This window comes from Ursus arctos, unplaced genomic scaffold, assembly GCF_023065955.2.
Source record: "Ursus arctos isolate Adak ecotype North America unplaced genomic scaffold, UrsArc2.0 scaffold_19, whole genome shotgun sequence".
NCBI classification, from domain to species: domain Eukaryota; kingdom Metazoa; phylum Chordata; class Mammalia; order Carnivora; family Ursidae; genus Ursus; species Ursus arctos.
In genome coordinates, this window is record NW_026622863.1 from 40,840,439 (window position 1) to 40,854,974 (window position 14,536).

The following is a 14,536-nucleotide window of genomic DNA, read 5'->3' on the forward strand; positions in this document are numbered from 1 at the left end:
TATCAGCATTTCCTGAGAGCTGGATAGAGGGGAAGTTGTGGAGGATCTAGCTCTATCTGATGTAGAAACTCCATATACTGAAACTAAAAACTGACCATAGGTACTTGAGTGTTCCCTCCAATCTGCCTCTGAACCCACACTCCGCTCATTCCCTCTTTTCCTAACTCTCTACTTTGCCTTGCCTCTTGGCTGCCTGTGAGTCACAGAGGGGCAGGGGGTGTGGCCGAGGAGGGTGAAAATCCTTCACTGTGCTTCCCCTTTCACTCTCAGATGCTGCCAGGGTCCCCGAAGAAGGAAGACACGAGGAAACAGGTAAAAATTATTTTGCTCTCTTTCTCATTCAGCAAGCCAGCGTGGAGCAGCTGCTGTGTGCCAGGCACAATTCTGGGGCCTGGGAGTACAGTGGAAAGCCCACCTCCCTCTTGCCTGTGTTATAACAGCGTATAGACCCCCTGTCTTTGAGCATGCCCCTGATGGGCTTGATGAGTCTTCTGAGAGTAAAATGGGTCACCAGACGCCCAGGAGGGAGGAATGGACTCAGGGAGGCTGGTTCTGAGATCCTGTAAGGCCCTCAACAGGCCTGTGTTGAGCAGGCCATGGGTCTGGATAGCGTGGCCTTGTCCTGAGCCTTTGTGCCTAATGCCTCTTGCTCCCTGCTTCCACGCCCTACCTTGTCTCAGCAGCCTTCCAATTCCAGGCCGGTGGTCCCACTTCTTATGTCCCAGAGACTGCCTGGAGCTGCTTGGGGTGAGCAAGCAGCCCTGCTAAGAAGTGCCCTTTCCAGGCGTGATCCCGGCATTATGGGATCGAGTCCCACATCAGGCTCCTCTGCTATGAGCCTGCTTCTTCCTCTCCCACTCCCCCTGCTTGTGTTCCCTCTCTTGAAGTATTAAAAAAAAAAAAAAAGAAGTGCCCTTTCCCACTCGCCCTGGTGTCCTCAAGCCATTCCCCCATGAGGGTGGCTGGTGGCTGAGGGGGCACCAGGGTCCAGCTACTGGAAGCTCGTCTTTGCCACAGAGAATGGAATCTAGCCTTTGCCACAGCTCTTATGGAAGGAAACCCAAAGGGGACCCACAGCGCATCCCTCAAAACACTGACCTTGCAACCCTGCCAAGTTTTTCAAGGGCAACGTAAACTTGGTTCCGTGGCTAGAGAAGTGTGGGCAATGGACTATACTTTAGCCTCCATGTTGGGAGATGTAGGATGTACACACAGCTGATTAAAGGGATCAAAAAGACCCACAGTTAGGAATCTCTTCACCTTTTAAACCCAGCTTTTCTCAAGTGGATGTGGCCATGAAGACGTTTTTGTGTGTAGCCCTGTTAGCACCTGCCGTGTTGGTATCGGTTCTGTCTGGAGAGTCTGCCTCCATTCAGAGCCCTTGCCCCTAACCCAGGCCCGGCCCAGGCCAGCACAGGCACTACTCCTGGGGACAGGCCCTCTTCCCTCTCAGCAAGCGGCCCAGCTGTCCCCACCCCGGGTACTGGACACCCAACAGCATTTGGCATGAGCCACGCCGCCTGAGGAGATAAACAGCCCGAGGGGGTGAGGGGCCCTTGCTGTGTGGGAAATGTTGGCTGAGCAGGTGGGACGGGTGCAGGTCTGTGCTGAGACCGGAGACACACTCTGTCACACATCCTGCTAACTCCAGAGGGACCAGCACAGAGCGGCCCAGCCATGCAAATTGGGACTTAAATTTAACTCTCTGTAAATGTAACTCTATGTAAAATTCTAGTAAGGTGTCAGATAAGCTCACTCATGTGTCAAGGAGAGACAGATGGCCGTGGCTGCAAACTGGGGGCCCTTGGAATGCCTCCAGCCTGCAGACAGGTCTGGTTTGGCCAGCACCATGTTTGTTTGTTTGTTTGTTTTTTGTTTGTTTATGAAAGTGGAACATTCACATGAAAATCTGGCTTCTTACTTCTCTTAAAACAGTGGGAGGTCAGGCAGTGCTAAGCTCATATTCCCAACTGGCAGCAATTGCCTGGGGCTGGGAGTGTCATTGCCTTTACCCAAGGCATGACCTCTGTCCCTACTTGGCTGATTTATGTTTTCTTCCCAGCCCCTGGGCTTCTCTGAGTAGGACCCTTGGACCACATTCTCCTAAGTTCTTCCAGACCCCTCTAAATGCTCTCCTGGAATCACACTAATTAGTTTTAGAGTAATTTTGTTCCTGGTCTTTAAAATCAAGTTTTGACCATGGCTCTGACCTACATAAAATCCTTCACTAGGTGCCTCCAGGTGAGCTTCAAGCTACCCGGGGCCTGGGATTCAAGGCGCCCAGTGGTCTGGTGCCACTCAAAGCCTGAGAGCTGGGCAGGAAGTTTGTAAAATTATGAATGGATGGATGGATGAATGGAAGGATGGATGGATGGATGAATGGAAGGGGAAGGAGGGCTAGGAAAAGAGACAGGCTCGCTGTATAGAGTTCTTAGGCTGACAGAATAGACAAGGCATACCCACAAAGGCCCTATGAACATCCAGAATTCACATCCTGCAATGCAACCAGATGTGGTCCTCCTGGGATCAGGGAAGAGGGGGCTGGAGCTTGGTGGGTGAGCAAGAAAAGCCATCGGAAAGAAGTAAGTGACCAGATGGCTCAAAGACAAATTCTTCCCGGCCCAGGCTCCTGCCTAGACACAGCACCATGCATCTCCTCGGCCCCTCGCTCCTGCTCCTTGGTAAGGACTGTGGCTTAGGCTTGGGTTCTGGGATGTCTGTGGGAGCTGGAGGAGGAGGAGAGCTCTGGAGCAAAGAATAAGTTGGGGAGGGTGGGGACAGGCAGGGTATGTGTGTGTATACACTGCTCTCTTTGTGTACCTTCTTCTCTCCCTCTATCTTCAGAGGGGATTCTTTATTCATTTGAAAGCTCTTTATGTCCCTCAATAATGCTTTTTGATCACTGTGGTGGGTTCCAGAATACTTGGCCTTTTCTGATTCATCTGAATGGAAGTTTGAGCGGCCCCACACTCTCTACAGCTGGGACGGGGCCTGTGTCTGGATTCCCTGTAAATACAAAATTCCAAGGTTTTCAGAGGCACTGGAAAACCTGACCTTGTACAGAAACTATGAATACGATGATGCCACCAAGAACTTCAAGGGTTCCATTCTCTATGAGGACAGAAAGCCTTGGAATTACACTTTTCACCCGAAAAGAGTTCAGGTCCTGGGAGACCGAAGCTCCAACTGCACCATCTTCATCAACCCTGTGCTTGAACAAGACAATGGCCATCTGGGGCTGAGGTTGATTACGAAGACTGACAGATGGATGGAGAAAATAGACCTCAACGTCTCTAGTAAGGCCCTGGGGGATGGGGTCCTCTGCCTCGTTTTCGGGCAAGGAGGGAGGTGGGAAACACCCAACTGCTGGGACAGGGGTTGCAAACCAGGCTGCCTGTAGAGGCCAGGGAGGAGGTGGCAGTAAGTGACCAGGGCAGCACAAGATAATGGGGCCCACAGCCCGAGCACTTGTCTCTCCTCAAGCATGGCACCTGCCCCTCAGCTCCCACCCATGCTGGAACCTGGGTTCCAGGTTGCCTGATTTTTCTTTATTTCTTTTTTTTTTTAAAGATGTTATTTATTTATTAGAGAGAGAGACAGCACAAGCAGCGGGAATGGCAGGCAGAGGGAGAAGGAGAAGCAGGCTTCCCGCTGAGCAGGGAACCTGATAAGGGGCTCGATCCCAGGACCCTGGGATCGTGACCTGAGCGGAAGACAGACGCTTTAGCCGACTGAGCCATCCAGGCGCACCGGGTTCCCTGATTTTTCAAGAGAAGATGGAAACCTCTGATTTGAGTGAAATCTCCCAATGCCTTAATCTTGGCGATTAATTCTAATTAGGCCTCCATGTCTAAAAGAGACACAGGTAGGGGGCGAATGAAACCTAGGCCTGGGACCTCCACCCCACAGTCTGTTTCTTCAGTGCGGGGGTTGGAAGCGTCTAAGCTAAGCAGCCCTATACTGCGATGAGAAATGTGGCCTCAGACCTGCTGTCCTAGGGTGGCCAAGCCCCGGAGATCCCTAAAGGGCCATGCTAGAGGTCTCCCAGCATTGAGGGCATTACAAATGCAGGTTTGTCATCAAAGCCAAGAAAGGCATGGTGCCCTAACCTGGTAAAATTCCCTTGGGGTGGGGGAGTGATCTTGAAAATGTTTAGAGAGCAAACATCAGGGAAGGAGAACTAGGTGAGTATAAAATATAAAACAGGATTCCTAAGGAGCATCAGCATTCACAAGACCTTTTAGAGAGTGTTTCAGCAGAGCAAAAGTGATTCAAACCGGAGAAAGGCAGGCCCAGAGAGAGATAGAAGGGACCAGCAAGGGGCTCCTGAGGGGCTGTTTGGGGGCGGGGCGTCTACAGCCAGGTGTGAGGGGCTGGCACACAGGCCCCTGGTCTCCCAGGCCTCCAGCTTGGCCCCTACTCTTTTGCAGAGACGCCCCTTTCACCGCACATTCAGCTCCCTCCAGAAATCCGGGAGTCCCAGGAAGTCACTCTGACCTGCTTGCTGAATTTCTCCTGCCCTGGGTATCAGATCCAGCTGCAGTGGTCCCTGGAGGAGCCTGGCATCACCTTGACCACCCTGACCACCCTGACCACCAAGACCGTCTCCACCCAGAGCAAGCTCACTTTCCAGCCGCATTGGACGCACCATGGCAGGAACCTGACCTGCCAGCTCTGGGATCACAACGCAGAGCGGATCGTCTCCGAGGAGACGGTGCTGCTGGATGTAAAGCGTGAGTGTCCCCCAGTGCCCCCAGGGGAAGGACCAGGGTCTTGTCTCTTCTCCCCAAGCTCTCAGAGTGCGCCAAAGGTAGCGGGCATCTACATGGAAGGAAGGTCCGTGGACACCGACAGCTGGGAAAGGTCCAGCCAGGGCTGCATCCCTCCACCTCCCCTGTGGTGAGCCCCGGTGTTTCGGGGAGCAGCTTCATCTTAGCATCTGCTTTGGTCCAGGAGAATAACGTAATTTAATATCCTCGAGCCATGATGTGAATTTAAGATCATGTGGTTAGGGGTTTTTTTTTTGTTTCCCTGGGTGGGGGCCGCGGGGTAAGAAATGTTTTCACATCATTGTTTGTGCCTTTCATTCATTCAATAAATAATTCCTACGAGCCTCCTAGGAGCCAGGCCTGTTCTCGCCCACTGAGGAGCTAGCCCTGCAGTTGGGGAAGACAAACAGTGCCTGGATTAACAAAGAAATACGGAACTTAAGGGCAGGCAGTGGTCAGGGTATTAGGAGGAAGTAAAGCCAGGCTGGGACGGAGGGAGGGGCAGATGGAGGCTTCTCTGAGGATGGTGAACTGGGGCGAAGGGAAAGATTGAGGCAGGCAGCTATTTGCCGGAAGATCCCAGGAAAAGAAAAGGCCTGGGGGTAGGAGCTTGGTGCACCTGCGCCAGAGCAAGGGGCCTGAGAGCCTCAGCCCTGTGTCCGAGGAGCCCGATGGTAGGAAAGGAGGGCCGAGGCCAGACCTCGTGGGCGGCAGCAGGGTTTTGGATTTTATTGTGGGTGCGGAATCCCCTGAATGGTTTCAAGCAGGGGAGTGGCGAAGTCTGATTGATGGTATCAGGAAGACAGCTGACTGCTGGTGGAGACCAGAACTCTGGGAACCGGTGGGAGGTGGTGTGCAGAGCAGAGAGACAGGTGAGGAGTCCATGACTGTCACCCAGGTGCTTGGAACAGCCCATCTTTGTTGACAAGGGGGACAGCAAGTGGCTGTCCACATTCACATGCTATGTGTAGGCCACTGCTTTATCTGAATCAAAAGCCCTAGAACTTCCCCCCACGTGACACCCCCGAGAAGTCCCTACCCCCTCTCCCACTGCCCCTCTGCTCCTCTAGATGTCCCGAAGTTGAAGATTGAGGTCAGTCCCGAAGGAGCCAATGTAACAGAGGGAGAGTCTGTGACCATGGCGTGCCAGGTCATCAGCAGTAACCCAGAGTCCTGGGGTATATCCTGGCTCAAGGATGGGACCCAGCTGAGGGAGCAGAAGACACCCACACTAACTCTGTCCACTGTGACCAAGACGATGAGTGGAAAGTACCAGTGTGAGGCCTTCAATGATCTAGGCTCAGGACAGTCGGATGAAGTGGTCCTCCAAGTGTATTGTGAGCCTCCTGGGAGCTGGGAGGGGGGCAGGCTGGGAGTTAGCACGGGGTGGAACCAGAGGCCTTTGCTCACCTCCCTCTTCTGCCTCTGCACCTTTTTCCAGATGCTCCAGAACCTTCCAGGGTTGAGATCCTCTCCTCGCCAGCTAAGGAGGGAAATAAAGTAGAGATGACTTGTATGTCAGTGGCCAATCCTCCTCCAACCAATTACACCTGGTATCACAATGAGATAAAAGTGCCGGGAAGGACAAGCAAGACCTTCCAGATCCCAGAGGTCCTCCTTGAGCATGCTGGGAATTATTCTTGCTTGGCAGAAAACAGACTTGGTCTTGGACAAATTGGCCAGGAGACTGAGTTAGACGTCCAGTGTGAGTAGTCACAGGGCCTCTGGGTTCTAGTGGGAGGAGGAGGCAGGCAGACCGGGCTCAGGAGATTCCTGGGTCCTAACATGGACGGCAAGCAGAGGGGCCTCCCAACATGTACGCTCCTCCGGCAGGTGCGTGGCTGCTATTCCCAGTTGTACACCCAGCACCAGGACAGGGTCTGGCTCGTGGTGGGTACTCAGTAGATGTTTGTTGAATGAATGAACAGCAGGATGCCAGAGCCCCGTGAGGGACACGGAGAACTTGGTGTCACTAGGCAGTGGCAGAGTCCCAGAAGGGGGCCTGAAGTTTTCAAGGAGAGCTGGGGCAAAATATCTCACTGCCTCTCCATCAGAGGTTGGACCCTGTTTAACACAGTGATTCTTGTCCGTCAGTCGAGCCCAGGACAAAGAGAATCCCTAAGTTTGAGCCTTGGACCCTGGGATGTCCGAGTCTGAGCCAGAGGCTCTGATGGGGATTACTGAGCTCTCAGCCTATCCGGCTCCCATTCTATGCTTGAGCTCTGCTCTGACCTGCTGCCTCATCCTGCCGCAAACCACAGCCAGGTTCCGGTTCTTGCACAGATGCAAGAGGAAAGCACCAGCCTTCCTTTGGTTAATTTAGGAATTGTGTGAACGCAGGGGATAGGCTGGGGCAGGGGGAGGGGGGTGGAGGAGGAGGCACTGGGAAAGGTAGTCTGGACAGCTGCCTTTCCCTCGCCCATCTGCCTGGTTTCCTCCCAGATGCCCCCAAGGAGGTCACCACGGTGATTCAAAACCCCACGCGAATTCGAGAAGGAGACACTGTGACCCTGTCCTGTAACTACAGTTCCAGTAATCCCAGAGTTACCCGATATGAGTGGGACTTCCAAGGCTTCCGGAGGGAAAATTCACCCGGGATGCTGATAATTCAAAAAGTTGCCTGGGACACCATGCCGATCACCTGTGCAGCCTGTAACCAGTGGTGTTCGTGGGCTCCCTCTGTCAACCTGGATGTCCAGCGTGAGTGGCCGGGCAAAGGGATCCAAGAGGTAGCCCAGCTGGGATATGGGCTCTCAGGGCGAGGGGCCTGGGGCCTGGGCTGGACCCTTCACAAAGAATTGAAGGCTGAGAGTCTGGTCTTGGGGCCAAGGGGAGAGAAAGTCATGGGGACAGAAAGGGGGAAAGGGACCCAAGAGGTCAGCCTGAGGCCCTTGCTCTCCAGATGCCCCCAAGGATGTCAGGATCCTGCAGATCAGCCCCTCTTCTGAGATTCACTCCGGGTACCGAGTCCTCCTTGGATGTAACTTCTCAAGTAGCCGACCCAGAGACGTCCACTTCTTCTGGAAGAAAAATGGAATCTTTCTGAAGGAAGGAAAAGAACTGGGCTTTGACTCCATCTCTCCAGAAGATGCCGGCAGTTACAACTGCTTCGTCAACAACTCCATAGGACAGACCATGTCTGAGGCCAGGATGCTCCGAGTGCTGTGTGAGTGGCTGGAGCTGGAGACAGACAGAAGAGCCCGTGACCAGCTGCCTGGATCCTGATTTTGCTTCTCCTTATAGATGCACCCAGGAAGCTGCGTGTGGCCATCAGCCCAAAGGATCAAGTGATGGAGGGGAAGAAGGCAGTCCTGACATGTGAGAGCGATGCCAACCCTCCCATCTTCCAGTACACCTGGTTTGACTGGAATAACCAAAACCTCCACCATTATGATCAGATGCTGCGACTGGATCCCGTGAAGATCCAGCACTCAGGCGCCTATTGGTGCGAGGCGGCCAACCAGCTGGGCAGGGCCCAGTCGCCACCCAGCACCCTCACCGTCTACTGTAAGGCCCCTCCCCTCTTCTTTTCTGAACCCCCTTCTCCTTCCCTCCCTCCCCTGTCCTGTGGGGCAGCCCAGCCGGTCACTCCCAGCCACAGTGCCTGCTCCACACAGGTTCACCTGTCTTCCTCCTTCTCGCAGTCTCTCCTGACTCTCTAGGAAGGTTCCGTCTCAGGCTGCCCCCGTCTGCCAGACAGCCTGAGCTCTTTCTGGGTCCCTCTCTGTCTCTCTCTGTCTCACCCTTGACAGGCCGCTTATCTTTCTGTTTTGAGATTACAGTATTTTTTTTTAAGACAAGGTAAAATCCAATAGCACAAAAGGGTAAATAGTAGAAAGACACCTCTCCTTTCTTTCTTCCTGAGGATTCTACCCCTCCCTGAAGGCCTTCACTACTGGCAGCTGGCTGCATCTAATTACAGAGCTATTCTGCCCGCGCACAATATGATAAGTAGGTCTATGTCTACACACCGTTCGTCATGCAAATCGTGGGAGAGCTCACACGTTGTCCTGGACATTCTTTTTTCCCCACGTAACAATACCATGTGGAGAGTGTTCTATGTCCGTGCACGCACAGGGTCTCTGAAGAGTCTGGAAACAATAGGGAGGTTATCTAATTGATTTATTATACTTTTTCGATTAAACTTGGAGCCTTGGCTTTAGATTTAGGAGATCATGGCCAGCAAAGCTGGATGCCTGAACGTGTTATTTGGAAATGCAACATATTGTATAAAAACCTGTGCCTCGGGTCTCCACTTTGCAGACACCCTGGAGACCTGTCTCTTTCCCTCAGGGCAGCATTGTCGTTGTCTCCCCGTGCACAGAAGTGGCAAACCCTATCTACCCCGTGCCTTCCACACAGCCCTGCGCTGTCTCCGGCTCTGGCCCCCCTGAAGGACAGCTGCAGGATAAATTCCTACAGGGAATTGCTGCTTCGAAGGACAAGTGATTTTAAGTTCTGATAAGTATGGCCAAGCGGCCGCTAAAGAAGTCATAGCTTTTACTGCAGGTCCTGTGTGTGCCTGTGTCTGTCACTTCCCTCAGAGTTAGCCCTTTCCTCCCAATGGAGGGCCCGCAGGCAGGGGCCGGCCTCTCCCCTTCTCTGCATCACGGCCCCTACGTGTGGAGGAGAAGTTGCCCAGGCAAGGACAGCGGCCACATAGAGAAGTTGAGGATGCTTCCTGGGCAAATGCTGCAAGGCAGAGCTGGCCGTGACCCGAAAGAGGCAGTATCCCCAACTCATGGTCACTCCTTCCCCCACCAGACAGCCCGGAGACCATCGGCAGGCGAGTGGCCGTGGGAGTGGGGTTCTGCCTGGCCACCCTCCTCCTGGCGTTCTGGGGAGTCAAGCTTCAGCGAAGGTGAGCTCCCCCCAAGGCCCACATCCCGGGCTCTCCCTGATTCCTTCCCCAGAGTGACTCTGGTTGGCCATCCTGGAGCCACCACTGTTCAGGGTCCTGTTCCCACTTCCCTGATCCCCACGGGAGCGGGGCTTTATTTCCTAGCTGGAAGAGGATACGAAGCCAGCAGGGGCTCCAGGAAAGTTCCAGTGGGCAGAGCTTCTTTGTGAGGAAGCAAAAGGTAAGATATGGAGAAAGATGACCTGGGGGGCAGACCCGGAAGTCAAGGGGAGACAAAGGGCAGGGGGGCTGCAAAGAGCACTGTGGGGAGGTCTGCGGGTCAGAGGCCAGGGGCGGGGGACTCAGGTGGAGAAAGGAGTGGCAAGAACTGAGGCCTTGTCTCTCTCCCAGGTTAGAAGGGCCCCACTCTCCGAAGACCCCCACTCCCTGGGGTGCTACAATCCGGTGATGGAAGATGCCATCAGTTACGCCACTTTGCGCTTTCCTGTTGGCGAGACTGATACACCAAGACCTGGGTACTGAGTGAGGGTCCCGGGAGGGTGACATGTGCACCAGGGGAGGGCTGTGGGAGGAATGGCTCGTGTCCCACCTGCTCTCTTTGTGGCAGGCCCGTGAGCCAGGCTCTGCTCTGGGGTGCTCTTGGGGTCTAGGGGAGTAGGAAATAGGAAGAGAGTTCACACAAAAGGCTTCATCTGCGACCATTCATCTACCCTTCCTCAGAGATGCAGGGACCCTGGAGACAGAGGGACCTTCTCCAAACAGGGACGACACGGTCACTTACTCTGTCTTGCAGAAGCGTCGAGTGGTAAGGGGGCAGGGCCATGGAAGGTAGGGGTGTGGGGACCTGGCTTTAGCTGTGAGTCCCAGAGGGGAAGGACTTGGTGGCTTCCTTGGTGGCAAGGGCTGGTGGGGTGGGGTTTGCCCAGACACAGGTGCGATCGGAGCCAGGGCAGCACTCCTAGTCCGAGATGCTGACTGCAGCCAGTGCGGGGACAAGAGGACTCCTGCTCGGGCTCTTGGACCCCCGGGAGGAGCCAGGGAGGGAACAGGCAGGGAACGCAGACTGGAAGGCCAGGGGCCATGAGGCCCACTTCACACAACGTGGCTTTCTCAGGGCGACTATGAGAACGTGCTTCCGGACAGTCCAGAAGATGAGGGGATACATTACTCGGAGCTGGTTCATCTTGGGGTGGGGGAGCGGCCTCTAGCCCAGGATGCGGTGGAATACGTGACCCTCAAGCACTGACCGGCCTAACCCACTGGAGCAGAGGCACTGAGTGAGGGACTGCAGGGGCCGGCGGGTTGTGGAGCTTGCCCAGCCCCTGCTGCTCAGCTGCAAAGCCACACAGCCTCCCCTCCATATCCATGCACACACACGCACACAAGCACACACATGCACACCATCCCTGAAGCCCCAGTCAGGGCACAGAACCTCGAATGTGGCCCAGAGACAGCCTTCCTTCTCAGCACTGGTAAGCCTGACCTTCCCAAAGGCATGCTCCCCGTCCGCTCTCCTTCTCACTGGGAAAGGCGTCTAAACACCAACCCAGCAAATCACACATCCCCCTGCCCCTCCCCGGCACCTGCCACCGCTCACCAGCTCTCAAACCCTGTTCCCAGCAGGCCAGCACCCCAGCTTGTTACTGTATTTTTTTTTCTTTCCCTCTCCATCCCTTTGGCTCCCTCACCCCTGCTCTGAAAGCCCCACGCACTCGTCTTGTGCCTAATTTCTGCCTCTGGAGCAAAGCGCAGGGAGAGAAGGGCTGTCTTGCGCTGGGTTCTCCTCCACTCGTCAGCGAGGGGAATATTCCATTGTTGCTGCTGCCCCTCCCCTCGGGGGTCTTGTGGGCTGAGACACACTGGTGTGGACAGACGTATAACACACACAGAGCTGCACAATAAAAATGGCTCAGATACCATTTCAAAGAACCCGTGAACGATTTCCAACCTGGGGTCAGAGTGAGAACGGGGGGCAGGGGAGGAGGATTTAGGAGGGCCCCGTGGGGCTTGAGAAGGGAAAGGGTTCGGGGCAACCTCAAGATCAAAGCCACGGACTGGGGAGCCTGTTGTCTTGTTGCAAAGGGTGCACTGGCCCTACAGGCGGACCAGCAGAAGTCTGAGTCCTGACCCTTCTGCTAACGAGCTCAGTGATCTGCTAACGAGCTCACCGGCTCATCTGAGCCTTAGTTTCTTCATCAGCTAAATGGGAGTGCCACCACCTGTGGTGCAGGCGGCTCAAGATAAGAAATGGGGGACAGTCATACACATGCTGGAGTCACATTATCAGAAACCTGTCACAACAGCCAAAAATCCCTAAAAACCAGATGGCCACCTTGTTGGCCTCTCTTGAAGAATGGAAGAAGCGGAAGTTGATTCGTCACTCCCAGCTGTTCTCAAAAGTCCCGCTGCCAAGTTCGGTCACAACCCACAGTTGCCCAAGAACTTCTCGAAAGCCGACTGCCTTGAGAAACCTCACTGCTTTCCTCTCACCGACTGTCACCATCGCCCATTCCCTGCCATGTTCGCTAATTCAGACTTTCCAGTTAGGTCCTCCCAGCTTCCCCTCCACGTTTCAGGTTTGACCTTTCTCCACCTATTCTTAGAAGCAGAAACACGTGGTTAATACATCAGCAAGGGGATACAAGTTCCTGGCCCATGGTGGGCGCTGCACAAATTCCACTTCCTTCCCTGCCCTCCCTTCCCATCTGCTCAATACTGGAATCTGCTCTCTGAGAAGACGACGTTCTGGTCACCCTTGGAATTAAGCCAGGGCGAGGCACTCATTTCCCCACCAATCCACTTTGTCCCCAATGTGAAGCCAGCATTTCCGGAGGAAGGGGGGACGGCAAGAACTGTCTCAGGGAAAGGGTAAGTGTTTGGGCTTTCTGTCTCAAGAATGAGGTCCAGGATCGCTCACCCATTCAACTGTTTATTCAGCAAACATTTGCCAAGCACCTGTCAATGCATCCAGCATAGAGCAGTTGTTGGGATGCAAAAAAGAAACGACATCATCCTCATTTTGGGGATCTCTAGTCTAGGGTGCCCAAAAGGTTTTAGGACAGGGGCCCCTGAAAGGAGCTGAAGACAGCCCTGAACGTGGTGAGGCCTGGCCTGGGCTCCCTGGCAACCAACGGGAGCCCTGCCATCCTGTCCGAGCCCAGCTGCTGACATTAGCCTACTTCGTGACCAATTGACCGAGAGATGTGGCTGTCAACAGGCCAACGGAGTTCAGACAACTCTGCAGCCAGGGCCTCCAGAATCCAGGTAGCCCTCCACGCAGCCCCGGACCTCACTGCCCTCTCAGGGCCCTGACAACCAGTCAGTCATCCACTCAATTACTGAGCCCCCACTATGGAAGCAACAAGCAGTGGACAAAGCAGGCAGAAATCTTGGGCCTCGCTGACCAATATTCTAGCAGAGGGGCCAGCAAATCTGGTATCACAGGTTCATGAGCACTAGGAATAAACACAATGCAAGATGAAGATGGACTGGAACAGGGGAGGGGCCCGTTTGGAGAGGGTTCAAGGAAGGCCCTCGGCGAAGGTGACACTGGGCAGAGACCTAAACCACCAGAGGCGTGGGGCCAAGCAGGGGTCTTGAAGATCCAACATCTCTTTCCCTTCACGCCCTGCTTTCCTCCTCTTCCAAACGCTTGTTATGGGAGGTGAAATGGCCCTCCTTTTGGTTTTTCCTCATTTCTGCCAGTTTCCCAAAGATAAAATACTAAACAACAGATGGCAAGTTCTTCCACATCCCAAGGGAGGTGCTGGACGACATATGTAGGACGGGGAAGGGAGGCAACCAAGAATCAGTTCAGCGGCTGAAGTGGAAAAAGGGGACCCGATCGTTTCTTTGGAGGCAATGGTTGATATGCTGAGAATCCCACGCTGCCTTCACCGGAAGCCTGGTGGGAAGCACTTCCAGGAAACCACTAGCGAAGCTTGTTCTAGGTGACTTAGAATTTGGGACGATGTGGCGGCCTGATGACCGACACACACACACACACACCCAAAAATGGAGAGATCTGAAGTCCAGAGAGAGGCTGTGTTGTCTGAGGCAGAGACAGGCAGACAGAGAGACACAGGCATAGTCAGAGACAGAGAGATAGAATCACAGAGACAGCCTGTGGCCATTTTAAATCTCCCTTAGAAGGTCTTCCTAGAAGGGCAGGGTGACCCCGGCAGGGAAGTAAACAGCTAAATTCTCAGAGGCTGAGAAGAAAGCTAAGTGGCCAGCTGGAGACTCGCACCATCTGTGCCTTTAGTGAGAGCCACCCAGTGTCCCTCCAGGTGCCCCAGAGAAAGCACCACCAAACGGGACCTGTCCCTTGTCTGTCCTCCTCCCCACTCCTGCCAGCACCAGAAGGAAAGGTCAGAAACTACTGTCATTGAGTCAGAGGGGGAGGAGAGGGAAAACCTTCTCCTCGCAAAACGTGCCCACAGCCTGTCACAGAGGCGACACCTCAAACTGATGTGTCACCATCATATCAGTCATCAAATGGACGTGGTGTGGGCCACCAAAGTTTGTTATCTATGAGGGAGCATGTAAGGCCTGGGCCTGCCCATGGACTCATCCAGGAGGAAAGAAGACAGCGTCCAGAGCAGGTCTGAGGAGGCTGGGGTGGGGTGGGATTGAGCAGTGTTCTGGTCGTACCCCAACAACCCTGCTCCTCTAAGGGACTAACTACACACTCCTCAAGTTGCCTAGGAAAAAGCCCTCATTGCTGCCCTGTCCCCTTCCTGTTTGCATCATCTGTTTGGACCCTCACCTCCTGGCCTCAGCTCCTGCTCGAGATGCCCCATTAGCTGCTCACCCAGGCTGCTCATGCCTCAGGCTAATGGCCCTGTCACCCCGCCCTCGTCTCCCTTCCAGCTCACTGCCCATCCTGGACACCCTCCCTCAGCCC

The 14,536-nt window shown here is 54.4% G+C and overlaps 1 protein-coding gene across 1 annotated transcript; it reads left to right on the forward strand.

Annotated features, from left to right (window-relative positions):
- Positions 1–274: 274 nt before the first annotated feature.
- Positions 275–11,548, forward strand: CD22 (CD22 molecule). The gene is made up of 14 exons (XM_026484341.4): positions 275–312; positions 2,626–2,681; positions 2,919–3,296; positions 4,431–4,733; positions 5,840–6,106; positions 6,211–6,474; positions 7,212–7,469; positions 7,672–7,935; positions 8,013–8,276; positions 9,534–9,630; positions 9,775–9,850; positions 10,021–10,145; positions 10,351–10,435; positions 10,745–11,548. The coding sequence occupies exons 2-14, from the start codon at positions 2,648–2,650 to the stop codon at positions 10,874–10,876; spliced, it is 2,547 nt and encodes an 848-aa protein (XP_026340126.1). The 5' UTR covers positions 275–312; positions 2,626–2,647; the 3' UTR covers positions 10,877–11,548.
- Positions 11,549–14,536: the final 2,988 nt, after the last annotated feature.

Excerpts from the sequence above, each read along its gene's own strand:
- CD22 (XM_026484341.4), top strand. The coding sequence starts at position 2,648 with ATGCATCTCCTCGGCCCCTCGCTCCTGCTCCTTG. Across the intron at positions 6,475-7,211 it reads GACTGAGTTAGACGTCCAGT|ATGCCCCCAAGGAGGTCACC; the intron begins GTGAGTAGTCAC and ends GTTTCCTCCCAG. Across the intron at positions 9,631-9,774 it reads GGAGTCAAGCTTCAGCGAAG|CTGGAAGAGGATACGAAGCC; the intron begins GTGAGCTCCCCC and ends TTTATTTCCTAG.